Source organism: Nerophis lumbriciformis, linkage group LG37, assembly GCF_033978685.3.
Source record: "Nerophis lumbriciformis linkage group LG37, RoL_Nlum_v2.1, whole genome shotgun sequence".
NCBI classification, from domain to species: Eukaryota; Metazoa; Chordata; class Actinopteri; order Syngnathiformes; family Syngnathidae; genus Nerophis; species Nerophis lumbriciformis.
In genome coordinates, this window is record NC_084584.2 from 19720950 (window position 1) to 19743604 (window position 22655).

Genomic DNA, 22655 nt, shown 5'->3' on the forward strand with positions numbered 1-22655 from the left:
AAAGTTAGATGTCATTGTCGAAAGTAACGTCAAAACAATTAGGATAGTTTACACTGGCTTGAACAAGGAATGCATGTATTTAAAAAAATAAATATATATATATATACATATATATATATATATATTTTTTTATATATAAATACCTCTCGCCTTAGGTAATGACGCGCTTCTGACAGGCCATTTCGATGCACATTCTTTTTCTCCAAATAAATCAATAAGGAACGTTTTTAATGATATTCAAGATTGTTTTTCAAACTCATTATAGCCCATAGTACCTAAATACCTGTATACGGTATATCCATTCATACATATCATTTAAATGTGTTTACCTGTTAAGTGTTTTCAGGAAGAAAAAAAACAACCCCGGATGTTATTTGATTTACGTTATTTTCGACAGGAATAAATGATACAGAAACATTATGGAATGTGATTTTATAATTTATTTGTTGTGAAATTATTCAACACAATCGTGAAACAGTGATAGCACTCAAGACTAAAATCGTACAGTCAAAATGTATAATTGTTGCATCCCTTGTCACGTACTTTTGCGGGACGGTTGGCAACCATTGATGCTAACCATTTTATTGCTATCAAATAAAATGATGCATCTCCAAATTTTTGTTCATAATCACAACTTTTAACAAGTGTCAATACATGCTTTTCTTGTTGGATACAAACAATATTTTGTTGCTGTCCAAATTCTTGTGAGTTTATTCTTTATAAAAACCATGCAAAATGGAGTTCCGTGCTCCTTATTTGATAGTTGATATCAGTGCCAAGCGAGAGCACTCTGATTGGCTCCCTCCTGCCTTGTGTGGTCACATGACAATCTAAATATTTGGACCCGTGTTACTTGTGTGTTTTGTTTGACATTTCTTTGTGCAGCAGTTCTTTTGTGAGAAGGTTGTGTAGTTTAGAGCACATTTTTTACTTCAACTCATCTTATCACCGACATCAAACAAACTGGTTTCCTTTTGCACGTGGGGACAAGGCGGTATTAGCAAATGCAATAAAAGGAAGTACCAGTGATAATGCTGCAGTTTTCATCCAGATATAGAATATATTTATAAGAAGTAGTAATTGGTGGATTTGCTAAAAATAAAAAGGTTCAATGCATGGGAAAGAAGCAGGTAAGAATTTTGGGTGACGTTGGCTTTGAAAACAGAACGATGTAGCAAATAAATACTAAAGATGAAATTTATTGTTAATATATTGTGTTGAGCTAGTCTGCTATGGGTTTTGTTGTAAAGATGTTTTCTTTTCTTGAATGATAAACAGTTTGTGTATATTTTCATATACAAAAGTATGCACTGATGTTATTGAAATTCTATACCGCTTTTACAGGAAAAAAGTGTTTGTTGTACCAAAGTATCCAAGTCCCTTGAAACCTTATCCTTTTTGCGTATGTTTACTGTATTTTATATATTAAATGACAAACTGAGTGAAGTTCAGTTCTGCTTTCATCTTTTCTTCCCAACAAAAACAATAATTCAATTAGTGAAGCTTTATTCAACTCATTTAAGCCCCCAGACATCTTAAACACAATATTTTAAATATATATGATATGATCAACATAAAAAGACATTTGTAAATTTCAACATCAAATTGAAGAAATACAGAGTTACCGATACGTTGGTTTTAAAGTGGCAAAATGCTTACGTAAAAGGTAGAAATTGTCATTCCTTACCTCCAACGTGAATGTCCTTAGACACAAAACAAAGGTAAGAGTGTCCCACCTCCAGGGGGCGTTAACCCCACCAGCGCTTGCTGGGGGGAGCCGGCGTGGTGGGCGGCTGCACGTCAAACACAGCTTCCTGAGCCGCAGACGAGCACACGAAGAAGAGGTTGGCGCCCAGCATGACAAAGATGGGGAAAAAGGAGAGGCCAAAGCCCAGGCCTCGGATGCTGCTGCCCAGCGACAAGCACACCCAATAGATGAGCCTGACACCACAACATGGGAACAATGGATCAAAAATACATCCAAACTGCTGCACACAAATTGATCAAAACATGCACCCCTACAGGTGTCATATTTTCATACTTAAAATGTAAAGTGTTCTAAAATATTTATTTTTGAAGCTATCACTAAATGGCTACTTACTTGCATGAATAGACGCTGAACAGTTAAATATGAGCATTCACATTTTTTGTTGATAAATCTGAAACATTCTCAAATCTTTATTTTCTGAAGTGACTGGTTGATAACTAAAATGTTCAACTTTGTAACAAAATATTTGCCTGGTGTCCTTTCAAAGAAAACTACATTTAAAATTTTGCAAGGTAAGCAACATTTAAAGTTACCACTTTGTCAAAAATGTTCTTTAAAGGGGAACTACACTTTTTTTTTGTAATTTTGCCTATCGTTCCAATCATGAGAGGCAAAAACACGTCTTTTTTTTAAATTAAAGATGATAATGGATTAGATTTATATAGCGCTTTTCTAGACACTCGAAGCGCTTCACAGAGAGCGAGAACCCATCATTCTTTCACACCTGGTGGTGGTAAGCTACTTTCATAGCCACAGCTGCCCTGGGGCGTGGCTGCCAGTTTGCGCCTACGACCCCCTCCGACCTAACCTGACTCTCACCAGATCCTTGTAGTTCGCTGAGGATCTGGGACTTCTCAATAGGAGATGCATTTCAGAAGGCGGGGCCTTGTAAAAAAATCATTGTATGTGATTGGATAAACCACTTGTCTGTTATCTTGAATGACGTGCTACTTCAACCACTCACATCAAAATCAACCCATGACGCTGATGAGAGCCTGGGAAATCCAAAACAGAACAGCTGACATATTGGATAACAACAGAGCGAAAAGTTAGAGAACTTTTACTGAAAGAACGCAGCAATGTCAGTAGACGATCGATGTCGTTTGTGCAAAGAAAATATGCAGAATCAGTCAGCACACGACTCCTCGCTGCGTGCCGCCATTGTTGTTTGAATCAAACAGTCGTTTCGGCGCTACGTCACATCTATGAAATATCGCCCGGCGATCCTGATTGGTTCATTATTTTTTGCTATCCTGGAGGAGTTTGCATTTCCCTCGATCCCAGATCCTTGTGCGGAGCTCTGCGAACTACAAGGATCTGGCGAGAGTCAGTTTACCTCTGACCACCATTCATCATTCATTCACCAGTGTGAGCTGCACTGGGGGCAAGGGTGAAGTGTCCTGCCCAAGGATACAACGACAGCAATTTGGATGTCAAGAGGCGGGGGGCGAACCTGCAACCCTCAGGTTTCTGGCACTACCCACTACGCCATGCCGCCCCATAAAATAACGCTTAATGGAAGTCACCGTTGTAGCCTTCAAAGCCCTCTAAACAACTTGAAAGCCCTCCAACGTTTTATATATACACTATAATGTAACAGACACAATCATCCATCCATTTTCTAACGCTTGTCCCTTTTGGGGTTGCGGGGAGTGCTGGAGCCTAGCTTAGCTGCATTCGGGCGGATGGCGGGGTACACCCTGGACAAGTCACCACCTCATCGCGGTGATAGACAACATTCACACTCACATTCACACACTAGGGCCAATTTAGTGTTGTCAATCAACCTATCCCCAGGTGCAGGTCTTTGGAGGTGGGAGGAAGCCGGAGTACCCGGAGGGAACCCACGCAGATCATAACAATATGTATTATGTACAATATTTACCGTATTTGGTCATTTTATGCACAGCTAGAACAAATTCTTCGGTGCATTTATTTCCGTTTCCATAGCAGCGCACTTCCAACGCAACAAACTTGTTCCTACTTCCTATCAAACATGAGTGTGTTTTCTAATCATGGCAGACTTGGTAACGGACAACAAAGACGACTATTTTTGGACAAATGATGACTCACAACCTTATCTTTTAGAACCTAAATATACGCAGAATCAACTGCTGCATATAGAAGCGAGCACGAAGAAGAGGCTGAAATGTTGGAGCAGACGGAAGTCGAGAGATGGTCACGCTGCAAATCTAGAACTTTCAGCCAAGCTATGCCGAATTAATAGATTGCTTACCCAAATCAACTAGAAACATCCCCGGCCAGCTGGACCAAACGGACAACTGTCCATCAAGTGAGTCACTATAGTATTGGTCATTATACATGCAGCACACTACAGTACATACGCTGTCTGGCTAGCTGTGTACAAACAAAACATGAAATGTGGACTAATACTTTACAGATACTGTAATATGATTGTTTATGTTTTTCAGTCAGTACATGTGTGCATTACAAACTCAAACGTGTTTTGTGCTGACGTAGAAGCTGGCTTATCCCTTGCTGTAGTTAGCTTTTACGGCTAATACCGTAGCCCGCCAATGTGTTAGTACGCTAGAAAAAGAGTTCCTCGGTGTTCGCTCTTACAATAACAATGTTGCTACAACTTGGTTATTGCACAGGTGACGGAACGTAAATTAAGTATTGTTGACGGTTTTTGAATGCATTTTTAAAGTGATTTAGAGGTAGAATGGATTGCGCCCATTAGCTGCATTACTAGACACCAAGAACAAGACAATTTTTGTATTTTAGAATGCAGGGGGGGAAAAAAACCTTTGTCTTGTCTGTCATAATGATTGTGAACGATAGGCAAAATTCCAAAAAAAGTGCAGTTCCCTTTTCAAGTTATGTAAACAATCTATCAAAGCAGTTTGTCTATCTTACGGAGGGATTTAGTTAATAGAACTGGCACCCTTTGTTACAAAAAATTGAAAAGATTGTAAATTGAGAATCGGTTTGAATTGAGGATTGATTCTGAATGGAATAGTCAGCCCAAGAAACGGGATGGAATGGTGAGGTGCCCAAAGATTCACACCCATAAACAATACAAACAAGTTTCTCACCTTCCAAAAACAAAGACGACGGTGAGAAGAGGCACCAGTTTGAGCAAGTCCTGGCTGACGTATGTCGCCATGACAGCCAGCTGCAGGAAGAAGAAGAGGAAAAGGCCCAGCGACTCGTTGACGTAGTGCGAGTGCACCGACACATGCCTGTTGATCGCTTTGCTCTGGAATCGAGGCTTCATGTCGCTGTAGTGCAGCCTGGCCACGCCCTGCACCACTATTCCTGTGAACATGGACAGGTTGAGCCATCGCGTGACCAACACCACCATCACAAATGTTTTACCCAGCACGATGGGGATGGCGGCAAAGACGGCGCACCGCAGTGTGTACACCACCCTGAGGGGGGCGCTGAGGAGCAGCGGGGAGTCAAAGGGCAAGAGGGCGTAGCCCCCCCACACCAGGAAGGGGAAGAGGACGGCCGCGGACGCGGTGGCCAATACCACCTTCAATTTCTCGCTGCACATGCCCTCACACAAACCTGAACACAAAACAACACAGCATTCTGTCAAAACATTACCAAATAGGATTATGGAAACAACAAAGAATCTTATATTTGACAGTAACATACGTTACCACATAAGTTATGTAAGTTGGTTGGAATATGCTACTGTAATAATAACAGGGAAATGCTGCATTGTCAAATACATGCTTTAGTGCCGCCATATTGCACCCTTTTTAAATAATGAAATGCAAAATAGAACATCTTACACTTAAGACAAACATATCTACAAACTTTAGTAGATTTGTAACTATTGCTAATTTTTAGAGATGTCCGATAATGGCTTTTTTGCCGATAACCGATATTCCGATATTGTCTAACTCTTAATTACCGATTCCGATATCAACAGATACCGATATATACAGTCGTGGAATTAACACATTATTATGCCTAATTTTGTTGTGATGCCCCACTGAATGCATTAAACAATGTAACAAGGTTTTCCAAAATAAATCAACTCAAGTTATGGGAAAAAATGTCAACATGGCACTGTCATATTTATTATTGAAGTCACAAAGTGCATTATTTTTTTTAACATGCCTCAAAACAGCAGTTTGGAATTTGGGACATGCTCTCCCTGAGAGAGCATGAGGAGGTTGAGGTGGGCGAGGTAGTGCAGCAAGGGGTTCTGGGTATTTGTTCTGTTGTGTTTATGTTGTGTTACGGTGCGGATGTTCTCCCGAAATGTGTTTGTCATTCTTATTTGGTGTGGGTTCACAGTGTGGAGCATATTTGTAAAAGTGTTAAAGTTGTTTATACGACCATCCTCAATGTGACCTATATGGGTGTTGACCAAGTATGCTATGCATTCACTTGTGTGTGTGAAAAGCCTTAGATATTATGTGACTGGGCCGGCACGCAAAGGAAGTCCCTTTAAGTTTTTTTCGCGCTCTGTACTTCTCCCTACGTCCATGTACACAGCGGCGTTTTAAAAAGTCATAAATTTCACTTTTTGAAACAGATACCGATAATTTTGAAACCGATACCGATCATTTCCGATATTACATTTTAAAGCATTTATCGGCCGATAATATCGGCAGTCCGATATTATCGGACATCCCTACTAATTTTGAAATCAATGAAATATGTGACTTCCTATTCACAAGCTAGTTCTCAGAGTTTGAATGTGACAAATGTAGGGATGTGCCCATCCACGGGCCACCCAGCAGCATGAGATGATTTTTGTAAAAAAAAGTATGTAATCGCCATTGCTGATTAATGCCAATCCCCTCTGGCTGACACCATTTTTCTTGGCTAATAATGTACCTCCATACAGTGTGAAGCCGCTCCCCTAAGATAATAATAATCACCTCAATTACTACAAATAAACTGCATTTCTTAGTATCTTAAGTATCATTACACGTATCATGTTACACGCGGAGAGCAAGCCAGGAGCAGGCATGCTAATAGCTAAGCTAGCTTTAAACAACACCGATAAATAAGTACTTAGTAAAGTGTAGATGGAAGCACATTACAGCAGAGAGTAAGCACATATTAACATGAAAATTAATAAGTGTCTAGAGCAGGGGTGTCAAAGTAATTTTAGTTCATGGTACGCATGGAGGAAAACCTTTCCCCACGTGGGTCGGACGGGTAAAATCATGGCACAATAACTTCAAAACACAACTACGACAACTTCACATTGTTTTCTTTGCTTTACTTCGGCCCAAAATAGAACAAGCAAATTCTGAAGATGTACATATCACAAATAATCCTCTGGACAAAACACTTCAAGTTAGTTGGCAATTCTGAGGAAAAAATCAGTGCAGTTTCAAAAAACACCATGAAGAACACAATTAACTTAGACTTCATCTCAGTGTATCTACACAGCAATTAAACTTTAAGTCACAGCCCATCTAGGATTGAACAAAAATGTTTATGTTGGAATATACCTCTTGCTTGGTATACTTGCTCGCCCCAGTTTAAACTATTTGCTTGCCAAACAGAATTGCTATTGCGACATCCAGTGGACACATTTAGAACAGCAGTTTATTCATTTGAAACATTTTACACTTAGCAAACTCATCTTCACATGTTTGACATCCCTGGTCTGAAGAGAGGTAACAATAACAGACAGTTCACAACACCTAACAGTCCGTCCATAAATTGGCAGTGTCGATATCAAGGGTAGTATCAGCATAGGATGGATACTCAAGTGATTAGGTCAATGTTTTTATTTTCTCAAAATTATTTTTGGTTGTTTTTGTTAAGGTTTGCAAACTGAGGGAATAATTACCTGGACACAAGAGGACTTTTAAAGGAAAAACCGAACGATTTAATTGAGTAATAGATAGCAATTTTTGATTTTGTTTAGTTATTGTGTACTATTGACTTTTTTGTGCTCAAACAAATCGTATGTAATAAAAATTAATAAGGAAAAAACATATTTCCAGACTCGAAGCCGCACCGGTGTATGAGCCGCAACCACTAAATTTTAGAAGAAAAAACGTATATATATATATATATATATATATATATATATATATATACATATAAGCTGTAAAATGAGATATTTACATAGAAAGTTTTTGTAAGTGCTCTTTCCTTAACTGTTTCCAAACGGTGCCTGTAACACAGCACTCTTTATTTATTTATCTTTAATTAATATGAATAAGAGTTTCTCCTTTTTTAATAAGGTTCAAGATATTCATCAGGATTCTTCTTCTTTGTACTTTGTTAACACTTTGAGTTTGTACAGTTTCTTAAAGTGGATAATTTCAGCTTAAACTAGTGATGTTCAGATGAAGCCTCATGAGGCATTGAACCACTTGAGCCGTCACGTGACTTCCTCCTAGAAGTGAAAAGCAGTGGTGGTCGACCGAGCCAAGATGGCTGTTGTACAGCAAGAAGCATGCGAACTATCTGAGTACAAAAGAGGCCTAAATCTTCCTGCAAAAAGCATATAGGAGCAAAATTCAAACAATGCAATGGATTAGATCCCTATACTTTATCAAAAAAGATTTGTCGAGTGATATCAAGGATCATGTTTGTTGCATTCCCAGACATATCAAACTATTGTGCTCCAGACATCATTCTACATGACAAAACAGATTAAAACTGAGAAAAGCAGGGAGGTCTACAACTTATTTGTGTGTGGCTGGGTCAAGGAAACCAATATCAAGACTCTCCCAGATAAATCATGCAGGGTTTTTGCTTAGGTAAGGTTGGATTTCATGATTTAACTATACGTCTACTGCCATGTTTGTTGCTGTTGTTGCACGCGCCGTTTACGAGTAGTGTGTTTTCCCCCGTCTTTATCAAAATACAACTATCGATGTCAACATTGTATATGTGCTGAAAGCCTCTTTTATGGTTGCTGCCTTTAGCAAAAGCTTAACTCTTTTCACATTTGCTTTCTTTTATTTAGACTCAGCGAGTTTGTGCTTTTCAAAACACTCATAGCAAAAATGTGTTTAAGAAATACAAATAATATCAAGATTAGACTTAAAGGGGAACTGCACTTTTTTGAAAATTTTGCCTACAGTTCACAATATAGGTGGGAATCTTTGGCCACCTCACAATTCAATTTAGATTACAATACAGGAGCTACGATTTGATTTTTAAAAAGTCAGCCAAATTTTAGAACTGTCTGCATTACTTTATTTACAATAAATAAATTGATTGCAGCAGAGATAGGCTCCAGCACCCCCCACAACCCTGAGAGGGACAAGCGGCAGAATATGGATGGATGGATGGATGGATGCATTGTCAACGTTTACTAAACAATTTTATAATCGTCCATGTCTGAATTGCGATGCATCTAAAAATCTATTATTGGTCATCATTATGAGAGACGCATTGATTTCTGTTTCTAGAGCAGCCAACGTCTGACTTCTGGCAACATGTGTGTTCCAACTTCTGGAATCAAACACAAGTGTGTGTTCTAATCATACATCCATCCATCTATTTTCGACCTGTCTCTATCGGGGTCGCGGGGGTGCATTCGGACGGAAGGCTATGTACAAGTTGCCACCTCATCACAGGGCCAACACAGATAAACGACATTCACACATGGCCCCGGACATTCACACTTGTTTTCATATTCCATGTGGTGTTCCGCAGGGATCAGTTTTGGGCCCAAAGTTCTTTATTTTATGTCTCAATGTCTCAAAATGCTCAAAGCTGGTCTTATTTACAGATGATACAAATGGTTTATTTCTGATAGTAACTTGAATTGACTTATTGATACAATCACTTTAGAAACAAAATGCAAACATGGTTCAAAAGGAACAAGTTGTCTCTAAATTTAGGTAAAACAAACAAATTTCTTTGGAAGTAAGAAAATAAATACACAAATAAAAATCATGATTGAAGGGATTAACATTGAGCGAGATGAGCAAAGTAAATTCCTCGGAGTAATAATTGATGAAAAATGTAATTGGAAAGCACATATTAATTTGAAATGATCAAGAATCATTAGAGTGCTGGCAAAAGCACAACAAGAGCTAGATGGAATAAACCTCCAACAACTTTTCTATTCACTTATTTATCCTTAAGTTACTGTGCAGAAGTTTGGGGACATAATTAGAAAACCAACATGCATCCCTTAACAATTTTAGAAAAACGGGCAGTTAGAATGATCCAAAATGAGGGGTTCAGGGAGCACACAAATAGCTTATTTTTAAGCAGATATGTGTGTATATTATGTACTACAGGTATGATATGACTATGACATATTCAATAAACTGAGATTTAGTTCATTTTTATTTTTGATTTTAAGAGATTCTATTTTTTTCTTGACAAAATGTCACCATCATGCAGCTATTGATTTCCGGTGGTTGGTTAAAAAAAATACCAAATGTGTTGCTTTAGTAAACGCAATGTTTCAAGTGGTTAAAACATTCGAGATCCGATGTTGCTGAGGACCGAACCCATGTCCCTTGTCATAATGCGTAGAATCATGTGTCAGCGCGAACCATTACGCTACCAAAGGTCTCCTGAAAGGAGCAATATTTTTCAATGTTATCAAAGTGGGAACCGTTTTGGATTAAGTTTGCCATGTCCATAGCTGGTGGTTTTTTTTATTCTATTGGCATTTTAAAAACTATTTTTCTTATCTATCCATTTTCCAAACTGACCAGAACTCTCAAAAGCTCACAATTACAATGGAGCGGTTTATGAGTTACTGAATCTCCCGGCAAAATCTGAACCGCGTCGCGAAGTGGTCACACAGTACAACCTGGCAGCGAGGCTTCACATATAATCATTTCCAGCTCCTTCCCAAAATTGCACCGCAGAGGTGGCCTCTGCAGTGTATATGTTTCTTTTACTTTTTATTCATAGCTATATGTAAATGTGGCTTGTTGCATCAGCTCTGCTCTTTTAATGTCCTTTGTTTTCTTTGATGTTTCCCTCTTACACACATGTAAGAGGGGTGTGTGCTATGGCTATGAGTTGTTTTTCCCTTGGCCTCAGTCTGGACCCCCTCTCCAGGGGCCCAGGCTTGGACCGATTTCCCCACCCCCCATTGTTTACCTGTATCTCACCTTTTTTGTAAGGGGCACCAGAAGTTGGCAGACCCGTCAGCGATCCTGTTCTGTCTCCCTGTAATGTTTGATCCTGTTCTGTCTCCCTGTAATGTTTGTCTGATCTTGAATGGGATTGTGCTGAAAACATTTTAATTTCCCCTCAGGGATTAATAAAGTATTTCTGATTCTGATTACTGGACACACGCCTCAAAGCCTCGGCACATTTCGTCCCATCCTTAGCTTAAACCAGGGGTGTCAAACTCGTTTTAGCTCAGGGGCCGCATGGAGGAAAATCTGTGAACACGCGGGCAGGACTATTAAAATCATGGCATTAAAACTAAAAGATAAAGACAACTTCAGATTGTTTTCTTTGGCTTACTTTGGCCACAAATAGAACACACACATTCTGAAAATATTACAATAAAAATATAGAAAAAAATACTGGCAGCGGTAAAGTTTAGATCCATGAAGGAAAGAAGAAAGTGAATGAATGTTTATAACTGAATACATTTAATACACATAACAAATGTGTTTTCTTTTGTATTCTTTTTTTTAATGAAGTAACGTTTTTGACAACCTTTTTCCAAAACACAATATAGAATGTGAGATATAACAGGATAATGCATTTGTTTTCAAAACTGTTACCAAAAAGTGGGACCCCAAAAATTTACTGTGGGACCCAATTTTTATGACTTAAACGATTCCATAATTTAGCCGTTAGCGAAGAAAAATACATAGATTAGCCACACCTTTGTATAAACTGCTAAATTCAATGCTTGGGGAAAAAAAAAATCGGCTTATAGTCCGGAAAATACGGTGGTCAGATAGTGTGTTGATATTGTCATAATGTCAATAGCACTCACGATAAATGCATGGAAAACTTACCAGTTAATACATGTGATCAGTATTGTATCAAACAGGCATCCCGAGACAAATGTGTGCCTTGATGGAGGTCTCTTTTTATCATTGAATGGACATGACAAGGTTGTGTGAGTGTTTAAAGTGTCAGGTGCATGGTTGGCGTACTCACGGTCTTTGTCATCATGTTGTGTCCAGTTATGGTCCTGGGGGGGGCCTGTCTGGTCCTCCCTGTCCGTGTGGTCCTCTATGGACAGTCTGCTCTCCACAGGAGCTCCCTCAAATGAGCGTTGCACTATTTTCACCTGTGGTATGATCCCCATGGCAGCTTTCTCAGAGATCCAGGGGTTGTCCTCATCTACCTCCTCCTCCTCCTCCTCGTCGTCCGCCAGTGAGCCACCATCTCCCTTGTTGTCCCGCTGCGTCTCCATGAGGTCGTCCCTCCACTTCTCTCCCTCGGGCATACTCTCCCTCCATTTGGCTTTGCTCAGCCCGGCGTCGGCTTCGTGGCCCTCGGACAGGTCCCGGCTCCCCGTGCTAAACCCTGTGTCCTTCTCCTCTGACTCGGACGCTCCCATCCCGGAAGAGACGCCATCTGTCTCCTGTGTCTTCCTGTCTTGGTCTCCAGGCCACGGCAGAGTGGCGTCCTCCACGAGATGACAGCCTGCAGCCTCCTCTTCCTCCAAGTCGCCCTCGCATGTCTTTTTTACACTCTCTGGCATCTTGTCACTTCCTGCTATCTGACCTTGCACGGTTTGAATGGCGGGCAAGCGCACCGCCTCTTCATTGGAGACTTGGACAGACATACCTTGTCCTCTGCAAGCCTTCAATATACAAAATGTGTCTATTTTTTGCTGATTAAATCGATATGGGGCAGTAAAAGGCTGTCAGAAGCACATCTTCAATACAATGAATCGCATCACTCAGTTCATGAGGCGTTCTGTAAGAACAAACACATTTAAGTGATGTAAAATCTAAAAACAACAATGCAGACGGACATTAATAACCCTTAAAAAAGATTCAGGAGACTTTTTGTGAATGTGTGCATTTTTGTATGTCGAATGAATACAAGTGGAATTTGCCAGATGATTCTCATTTTAAAATTGTGTTTAATAAATTAGCCTAAAATGGCAACACATATTGTAAGCTAATAATAGCCTTGTGCATAGCTAGCATTAGCTGTCATTGAATGTATATTCTATCATAACAACAACATGACTGCAAATTGTTCGTTGCTTCTCTTGGACTGCTTTTGTATGTGTGCACGCGCTCCCTGGGCTGACATGTTGTCGAGACCAGGTGAGTGACAGCAGTAAACACCAATCATTTTATTCAGGCAGGTCAACATTTTTATTACATAAACTTTGTAATTGTGAAAAATATAGACAATTGTCAAACAACTGTGTTCGGCTAAATCCTGAATAGTAACATAAGCTAGTCGGTGGTGTTATTGTTATATTTTTTGCTTTGAAAAATGTTACTGTAAGGAAGTTGCAAACAGCACCTGTAGGTGTCGTTAGTGTCAGTTAAAGTATTTCTCTTTTTGTTCAATAAATTAAAAAAAGTATCATGCACATTTAAATTTGTTTAAATGTGTAAATAAACCCGAAAGGCCCTATTTAGTGACAGCATTGCTTGTAATATTCATTTTTGTTCAATTATTTAGCCAAAAATGGCAACAACACAAAAACCTAACCCAACACATTTGTTCTTCATGACCAAAAAAGTCCCATTAAAATGTTAGCAAACTCGTCATTTGTGTAAATAAACTTTAAGGGGCCTAATAAGTATAGTTAGTATTAGTTAAAATGTTTTTATTTTTGTTCAATAAATTAGCCTAAAATGGCATGCAACACAAAACTAACACTTATGCTCCTTGTGACCAAAAAAAGTCCCATTAAAAAGTTATTTATCATACTTGTTTCGTTAAATGTGTACATTAACCTTAAAAGGGTCTATTAAGTGCCATTAGTTAAAACATCTCTCTTTTAGTTCAATAGATCAGTCTAAAATGTCGACGCAACACAAAAACTAACATTTGTTCCTCGTGACAAAAAAGTCTTCGATTGAAAAGTTATTTATCATACTTGTCTTTTGTTTGAATGTGTAAAAATAAAAACTTTTAGAATTGCCTATTAAGAATCGTTAGTTAGTTAAAATATTTTAAATTTGTGTACACTATTAAAAACAAATAATAGATCACAAAAAGTGTGATGTCAAAGCTAAGGAAAGTTTATAAAAAGGTATTATTTTATGTTCATTTAATAAAAAATACAGCAGTGTAAAAAAGTGAGCAAAAATCAACACAATTATTGAACTTAATATCCAAACGCATTTAAATTTGGAAATTGTATTTTCAATGAATTATTAACTTCAGCTTGATGTAATCAATTAAAACTGGAAACTTAGCTTACCATTCAGTACAACGGCAGGCCAATAAGCAGAAATTACAGGAAGTTATGAAGTTTTAGCTAGCACTGGAACATAAAAAGGTGGACTTTGTCCGGTCAAGCGTAAAAACAATGGCACCAAATGTCACAACTGTTTCAAACATTACATTGTTTAGTTTTTAACGGTAAATTTGTTTGTAAAGGTTGAAACAACACGTATGTTCCGTATATTCGTACTTAGCCGTGCCTGGCGTGTGCTAGCTTATTAGTAACAGCGAAGGAATGTCGAACTCCAACTTGCTTCGTTAAGAGCTCGACGATTCTTTCTAAAATGCAGAATAACTCGAAAATGTTAGCTCACCTCTCTCATTATTCCGGCGAAACTGACAGTGAAAAGTGTCAACTTTGTTTCGGCGGTTGTGCTTTCCTCCTTTACTAACCGGAAGTGAAAAGTAGAAGGGCAGGTAGGGCAGGTGCGCCTCCGCTCCAGGTGACCAGCAAAGACGTGCCACTCTGTTAAGTTCTTCATACCAAAAGGCTGTTTACACTATTTTGATGTAAGTGCATGTATTATGCCAAGTCAGAAACGCCTTTTTAAAGTAAAGACCAAGTTTACTTAGCCGTCAGTAAGGTTGCAACCAGTAGCATTAATATTGTATCTTTAGCACGAGTGATCTTCTTTCATATTATAGAGCATCTTTGTCAGATCAGTGGACGAGGCTACACATTATTTCATATTATGTATGTATATTTGGGACGGCGTGTTACGTTGATAGAGCTTCCGCCATCCTAGTCGCGTCCGTTGTAACCTTGGGCAAGACACTTCACCCTTGCTCCTGATGGGTCGTGGTTAGGGCCTCGCATGGCAGCTCCCGCCATCAGTGTGTGAACTGGTGAATGTGGAAGTAAGTGTCAAAGCGCTATACAAGTATAACATTGAACATAAATTAACAAAATAACACACAGACAAAGTAAAACAACAAGGTCAACATTTTATTTCAAGACCATATTTGAGAAATTATTGGCTTTTTGTTAAAAACACAAAAATCATTTCCTTTTTTTCATGGTTTGAATGTGGATTTTTTTTCAATTTTTTTTGTTTTCATTTAAACAACCGTTGACATGACACGAATGGGAAGGAAAATTTGGGCCTTTTAAGTCTTTTAGTCGTGAGTCAGCCGAGCATTAAATTGACTTAATTCATGAACACGTGATTTGAACAAATAATTCCAAGGCATAAACCTTTAATCTCCTGACAGTATGAAACATATCCAATAGCTACATGTAAAGTTCCAGAGTGAAGACGCACTATTGTGACTTTCATGACATCGACAAATTAAAAGTCCAAATAGCAGAAGAAATCTTCATGGCAGGAAGGCGTTTAAAACAGCACTTTTTTTTTTTTAATCATTTTTTGTCAAGCAATAATACACAAGACTAAAACCAAAAGCAGGGCCGGCTCTATGTAGGGGCAAGAGGGGGAGCCCCCTCAAACCAAAATGTTTGACATCGAGAAATTACATTCTAATAAACCCACAAAATGTATACATTACAAGTTGATCAAGTAAACCAGTGTTGACGAATTAAAAATGAGACTAAAATTCGTCACATTTAATTATATTTAATTTTGTCTTGTAAATGGGTGGGACAAATTCGTATTATAGCCAATCACAGTTCTTTGAAAGCGTACAACGACAGAGGGTGGGAGTTAGAGACAAAGGTGGGCCAATCAGATGTTTTTCCTTCTGAGATGAAAGTTCAAATTCGAATTTCTCATTGGCGGCACCAAAACAAAAAGGTGATGATTTAATGTGTTCTACATCCTAATGTCAACACCTTGGAGAAAGTGAAGAGGACACATTTTATTTTTGACGCTATATGCCATCAGCAGGTAAGCCATTGATGGTGACATCTACCGAATGTTGTAAACTCATAGTAGATCACACGTAACATGCCCACTAATAGTACACACTATTTTATAGATTGCTCACGCTGCTTATTGCGTGGTATTTGGATCTTAGTAAATCAGACCCATACTTTAGCCAACAACCAAATTCTATGAAGAAGGCAAGGTTACTACCATATTAGCACAGATAAGTGCTGGAGCATGATGCCCCCTTCACATTTCTGACTGCCCCTTCATATATGCCTGCCTAGAACCGGCCCTGACCAAAAGTAAAAAATAAAAGCAGAGGTACATTCAAAGCTTTGGCTATCAACAGAAAACAATACAAAGCGATTGAAAAAAGGTAATAACAGTTACGTGTTATCAGCCATACGATGACTATGTAGAAAGAAAAGCACATTTTGATGCGAAACATGTGGGCCCCACTGAAGTTTTAGTCATCAGCAGAAAGCTAAAACTGAGAATTGTGCTGGTAGAAATAATGTTACCTAATTATTTTTCTTTTTCAGTATGGTTCTTGGATGCTAAAAAGTAAAATCAGAAGCAAATATTAAAGACTAGTTTATTTTTTCTACTGTATTACTTGTTTGTCCAAATGATGGTCAGGAACACTAAGAGTGACTACATCTAGCTAAGAGAACTAAAGTCTAAAATAATCCAAAAATGTAGAATAGATCTAGTAAGACTTAATGTAAAAGAAATAAAACGTTAGTCGGCATAACAATATCTAACTTACCAGACTAAAATGTTTTTTATGAATCACAACTATACTGTAAGTGTACACCTTGACTTGGTTCTTCCAAGTCAGGTCCTCCATGACCAGAGCGTGTGTTCAAACAATTTTGCATGGCGCTTAAGGAGGCACATCACTCCTGAGCGTCGCCATCCTCAGACTCAATGCGGCGCTCCTCTTCATCCTCTTCCTCCTCCTCCTCGGCGGGCACGTCTGCCACCTGTTCCTCCTCGGCGTCTGCGGCGGCGTTGTCAGCGTCGGAATGGTTCCAGGGTTCGCTATCCACCTCACTCTCCTTTTGCTCTTTTTTCTTGTTAACCGATCCCTTGGGACGACCTCTTGTACGTGGTGTGTCGTCCGCACCTAGGATGGGTTTCGGGGGGCGCGGCGTGGAGTTAGGTTTGCGTAGGTGGGCGCCTCTCTTGGTTTCGGACTTGCGGGGTCGACCTGGGGCACGGCGCGGGGCGTCTGAGGCTCCTTCTGGAGGATCAACAAGAGGATGTTTCCTCGGCCTTCCGAGAGGCTTCCATATTTTTGGCTTGGAAGATTCCCCCGTCGAGGACAAGGGATATTTTCTTGGACGACCTCTTTTTCGCGGGGATCCCTCGTACTTGCGTAGGTGTCCGCCTGTTCCAGCTTCCGATTTGCGTGGCCGACCACGGCCCCTGCCTCCCGGAGCTTTCCCTGGGACACCGACAAGGGGGTGCTTCCTCGGCCTCCCCAGAGGCTTCCAACCTCGCTTTTTGGACCCCTCTGTGGAAGGCAGTGGGTACTTCCTTGGACGACCCCTTCCCGACATTTCATTTCTGGGTCGCCCGCGCTTCCCTGTCTTCCGGGGAACCCGAATCTCCAGCCTGGAAGGAGGAATGTGCTTTCTTCGCGGACGTCCTGCTTGGAGGCGGGCCTCATCAAACAGTTTCTTGTTCAACGAGCCTTTTGGACGTCCTCGTCCCCTCTTGGGGCGCAGTGGGTCATCATCTGCCGGAACTTGCTTTCGCTCTGAGCTACTCATCCTCGGCCTTCCTCTGCCCCTCGGAGTCTTCGGGATGCCGTTGTCATCCAACTCCACCTCTTTGGGCTGAGGTGTCTTTTTGGCAGAACTTTTCGGCCGACCTCTCTTCTTCGGCCCCCATTCATTACTCTCATCATCGCTGGAGAGATTTTCCACTTTGCGCTTGCCAGACCCCGAAGGACGACCCCTTCCCCTTTTCGGCTTGTCGGAGCTGCTGTTGTCTAGAGCCTTCTCAGCTGTGCTTTTGTTGACCGACCCACTTGGCCTGCCTCTCTTTTTGGGAGTGTACTCTTCACCGCCGGCCAGGTTCTTGAACCCCAGTGCGGGTTCACTGTTCGAAATGCCAGACACCAGCTCCATGAGGTTTAAATCTGGAATATTGACCTTCGGCTTCTGAGAACTTTTGGGTCTTCCTCTGCCCCTTTTCACAAAACTGTTGTCAGAATTTTCTTCGCTAGACTCGTCTTGGTTTAGAACATCTCCTTGTTCTTCTTCAACCACTCTCAAGTCTTCTTCCATTCCGCTGCTGTTTGCTTGTACTGTAATTGCACAAAATCAATTATAAATGGGCATCTGTGAATCCACACATTGCAACAGTTGATAATAAATGTTTTACGTTTACACATTGATGCACAGAGGAGGCATGAAAACTTCCCTGTTTCTTTCTTTCAATACAGTGTACATTTGCATTGTATTTATGTTTATTTATTAATCCTATGTCTACTTGTAATTATGCAAATCTTTTATAACTGATTGTAACATATTCTACCAATTCAAATGTATTTTTGTCATCTCTTATATATTTGGTATTCAATATTTTTTCTTTTGTCTCGTGCTTCTTAACAGGAGTGTCATCTTTTTCTTTTCTTGTGATTGAGCTACTGAGATCGAAATTTCCCCTATGGAGCACTAATTTTTCTAAGTCTACTGGTGATGCCCTCTGCTGGTGATTAAACAAAATGCAAGAATACAATCGCAATCATTTATTCATTGCTTATATTTATTTACACACTGAATATGTTAGGCGTTATTTAATTTTATTAATATATTTACCAAAATATCCAAGCACAAGTTGTAGTAAAATGTGAGATTAAGAAGTTACTGTATTATTCAATAAGACATTATTTTAATGAAGCCCTGTAAATTAAAATGTAAAATTAAAATTTAATTTAGAACATATATTCAAACGTTCCCTCTATTAAGATACATTTTAATTGCAATTATGCATTGAAGTAGGTTAATCTGCACAATCACCAAAATAAACAAAAAATAATTACCAGAAAAATAGTAATAATTATACCTACAAATATCAAATATTACATTTGACAGACCGTATTTAAAATTTGAGGTAATTTTGTTTTCGACATTTTCCCCTACAGGAAAAACGGCACCGTCTTGAAACAATAAAGCGTGCAGAATAATGGAAAATATATTCCAGCAATATTTAAATTGTCGGTATAATATATTTATAAATATTAGAGCTGCGTGGTTTTATTCTATCGCTGCTGCAGTTGTTAGGAGAGTGTGTTTGGCATGGCTGTCTAATTCCTGGGCCACAACGGCGGGAAGGTGGAGCGCCAGTCAAGTGTTTCGGAAAAAGGCAATACTAACAACGCTAGAAAAGCGTAAGTAATACGTTCGCTGAATGTTTACAGGTTTAGTTAAAAATGACGAAAAAAATACTCGCGAGAATGGTAATCTTAGACGAATTAACAGACTGCACATTCAAAATAATATTAGCAAACAATCGGTATGATTATGAAGCAGACCGTTTTCCAAGTGATAGTCTGTTTCAAAATCGACCACGGCGGGCAGACAAACAAGCTCGCTAGCAAATACGATCTTTTAAACGCTGCATGCGAACGAGTGTGAATACCCTACCTTTTGGACAGCCTTAAGAGGCCTTTAATTCAATTTAGCAGAAAATACTGCATGGCAGTGTCGACCGGGAAAATACTAAAAGGCGCCAATTATTGTGGCTGTGACGGCGGTAATATATTTGCTATTGCTTCCGGTAGTCCGTCACTAGTGCCTCGAGTAGGAACCACAGTTTTACCTTTACTATGTTCCCATGTACTTCATAGACTGGGACGTAAGTGTGCAGTACATTCATCCATTTTCTACCAACAAGTATCATACAATAAAGCGTACGATGATAAGAGAGAAGGATACAAATATTAATATTTAATAACAAAAACAAGAAAATAATAGATTGACGAAATGCATTGAGGGGTTTACAGTAGCACATACTAATATATATATACATATATATATACATTATTCAATAAGACATTTAATTAAACCCTGTAAATTCAATTTAATTTAGACCAACATATATTCAAACGTGCCCTCTATTAAGATACATTTTAATTACAATTCTGCATTTAAGTATGTTAATCTGCACAATAACCACAATATACAATAAAACATTACTCGAAAAATAGTCATAATTATACCTACTAATATCAAATATTACATTTGATAGACCGTATTTATAATTCGAGTTAGTTTGGTTTTCGCCATTTTCCCGTACAGGAAAAACGGCATAATCACCGTCTCGAAACAATAAAGCGTGCAGAATAATGACAAATATATTCTAGTAATATTTAAATTGTCGGTATAATATATTCATAAATATTATAGCTGCGTGGTTCTATTCTATCGCTGCAGATAACGTTAGGAGAGCGTGTTTAACATGGCTGTGTCTAATTCCTGGGCCACAACGGCGGGACGGTGTTGCGCCAGTCAAGTGTTTCGGAAAAAGGCAATACTAACAACGCTAGAGAAGCGTAAATAACATGTTCGCTGACTGTTTATGTTAAGTTAAAAATTACGAAAAAAATACTCGCGAGAGGCAATCTTAGACGAATTAACCGACGGCACATTCAAAATAATATTAAGCAAACAATCGGTATGATTATGAAGCAGACCGTTTTCCAAGTGATAGTCTGTTTCAAAATCGACCACGGCGGGCAGACATAAAAAGATCGTATTTGCTCGCTAGCAAATACGATCTTTTTAAATACTGCATTCGAACGAGTGCGAATACCCTACCTTTTGGACAGCCTTAAGTGGCCTTTACTTCAATTTAGCAGAACATACAGCATAACAGTGTCGACCAGGAAAATACTAAAAGCCGCCAATTATTGTGGCTGTGACGGCGGTAATATATTTGCTATTGCTTCCGGTAGTCCGTCACTAGTGCCTCGGGTAGGAACCACAATTTACCTTTACTATGTTCCTATGTACTTTATAGAGTGGGACGTAACGCGTGCAGTACATTCATCCATTTTCTACCAACAAGTCAAATACAATAAAGCGTACGATAATAAGAAAGAAGGATACAAATATTAATATTTAATACAAATAAAAAAATAGAATAGATTGGAACGAAATGCATTGAGGGTTTTACAGTAGCACATACTACCATAATATATATATATATATATATATATATATATATATATATATATATATATATATATATATATATATATATATATATATATATATATATAAATATATATATATATATATATATATATATATATATATATATATATATATATAAATTATGATTAAGTGAACTGAATTATATTTCTATTGCACTTTTTCTCTAGTGGTTCAAAGCGCTTTAAATAGGGAAACCCATTATCTAAGTTACATTTATACCAGTGTGGGTGGCAGTGGGAGCTGCCACTCTACCAACTGAGCCACGCTGCCCCACATTAAGTACAATCTTTTTTTTTAAAGTTTATTAAGTTGCTGGATTTGCATTAAACCAGCAAAACAAGTAATTTAAATACTGTGTAAATTATCACCTTTTTTAATCAGCTAGTACATTTTCAAAATTAATGTAGCGGACAATAGGAGATGACTATTCATCCATCCATCCATTTTGTACCGCTTGTCCCTTTTGGGGTCGCTGGAGCCTATCTCAGCTGCATTCGAGCGGTAGGCGGGGTACACCCTGGACAAGTCGCCACCTCATCACAGGAGATGACTATTCAATATTAATATAATGAACACATTTGTTATTAATAATTTCAAAAAATGGCAAAATGACCCGCTTAAGATTTTGTGGTTTTGTGGTTTTTCTTCTATGTAATAATCCCCATTATGCATTTATTAGAGGCCTTAAAGTGAGACACATAAGGGTCAAATGTTAAGTGTTACAGCAAGAATATAGCGTAGTACCAAGTCTGCATTTTTCATAACGCCTACATATTGAATGAACCAAAATATAATGAGCAACATAAGATCATGCATTTACACTGTCTTTTGTTTGAACAGGGCCTCTTCACCAAAGGGAACCAGCAGAAAAGTGTGAACAATTAGTGGAAGGCAGATAATGCAGCAGAAGCGATCTACATGAGGGGGTGGAGTGTAAGGTGAGGCCAGAGCAATGAGGTCAGCATCGATAAGACAAACGTAGGAGATATGGGGAAAAAAAGCCATATGCAAGCCAGCAGAAGAGACGTGTCAGCTCTAAAAGAAAGCGGCGTGCGAGGAGGGGGGAAATGACAGACGTGGCCGCGGGAAAGGAAAGTAGCGTTTGAGAGAGACAACCCCTCAGAGACTGCACATTGAACCCACTGCCCCGTCTCAGCCCGCCCTTCTCTTCCTCCCTTCTTGTGTGCTTTGCCATGGTTACCAGACAAAGCTCCCAATGCAGCCAGTTAATGTGTTTTTCAGCAGCGGGAGCGAGCTGGGTACTAATGTGTCTCAGTCTGGCTCCTGCACAATCAATGTCAACTACACCGGGATGCACAAACACACTGGGCTACATGTCATGGTGGGTGAGTGCCACATAAAAACCAAGCATGTTGCTTTCATTTTTTCACCTGTTGGCTCTGATAAACTGCCATGGGTCATGTATGTTAAGGTGTAGAGGAAATATCTAAAAAACACACTTGCACATTAAATTCTCATATATACTGTAAGAGAACAAACAAGTGTCAG

At 39.1% G+C, this 22655-nt stretch overlaps 2 protein-coding genes across 4 annotated transcripts; both read right to left on the minus strand.

Annotated features, from left to right (window-relative positions):
• Positions 1-339: 339 nt before the first annotated feature.
• On the minus strand, positions 340-14569 carry LOC133577286 (uncharacterized). Of its 2 annotated transcripts, none has more exons than XM_061930967.1 (5): positions 14404-14569; positions 11825-12592; positions 5111-5305; positions 4828-5050; positions 340-1941 (listed from the first exon to the last, which is right to left on the minus strand). In XM_061930967.1, the coding sequence occupies exons 2-5, from the start codon at positions 12456-12458 to the stop codon at positions 1749-1751; spliced, it is 1245 nt and encodes a 414-aa protein (XP_061786951.1). In that variant the 5' UTR covers positions 12459-12592; positions 14404-14569; the 3' UTR covers positions 340-1748. The 2 variants fall into 2 exon arrangements, with proteins under 2 accessions (XP_061786951.1, XP_061786952.1); XM_061930968.1 differs by lacking the exon at positions 14404-14569 and adding an exon at positions 14067-14326.
• A 445-nt stretch (positions 14570-15014) lies between these two features.
• Positions 15015-20902, minus strand: LOC133577522 (uncharacterized). 2 transcript variants are annotated; one of them, XM_061931441.1, is made up of 2 exons: positions 20748-20902; positions 15015-18232 (listed from the first exon to the last, which is right to left on the minus strand). In XM_061931441.1, the coding sequence occupies exon 2, from the start codon at positions 18210-18212 to the stop codon at positions 16815-16817; it is 1398 nt and encodes a 465-aa protein (XP_061787425.1). In that variant the 5' UTR covers positions 18213-18232; positions 20748-20902; the 3' UTR covers positions 15015-16814. The 2 variants fall into 2 exon arrangements, with proteins under 2 accessions (XP_061787425.1, XP_061787427.1); XM_061931443.1 differs by lacking the exon at positions 20748-20902 and adding an exon at positions 19575-19719.
• Between the last annotated feature and the right edge of the window lie 1753 nt (positions 20903-22655).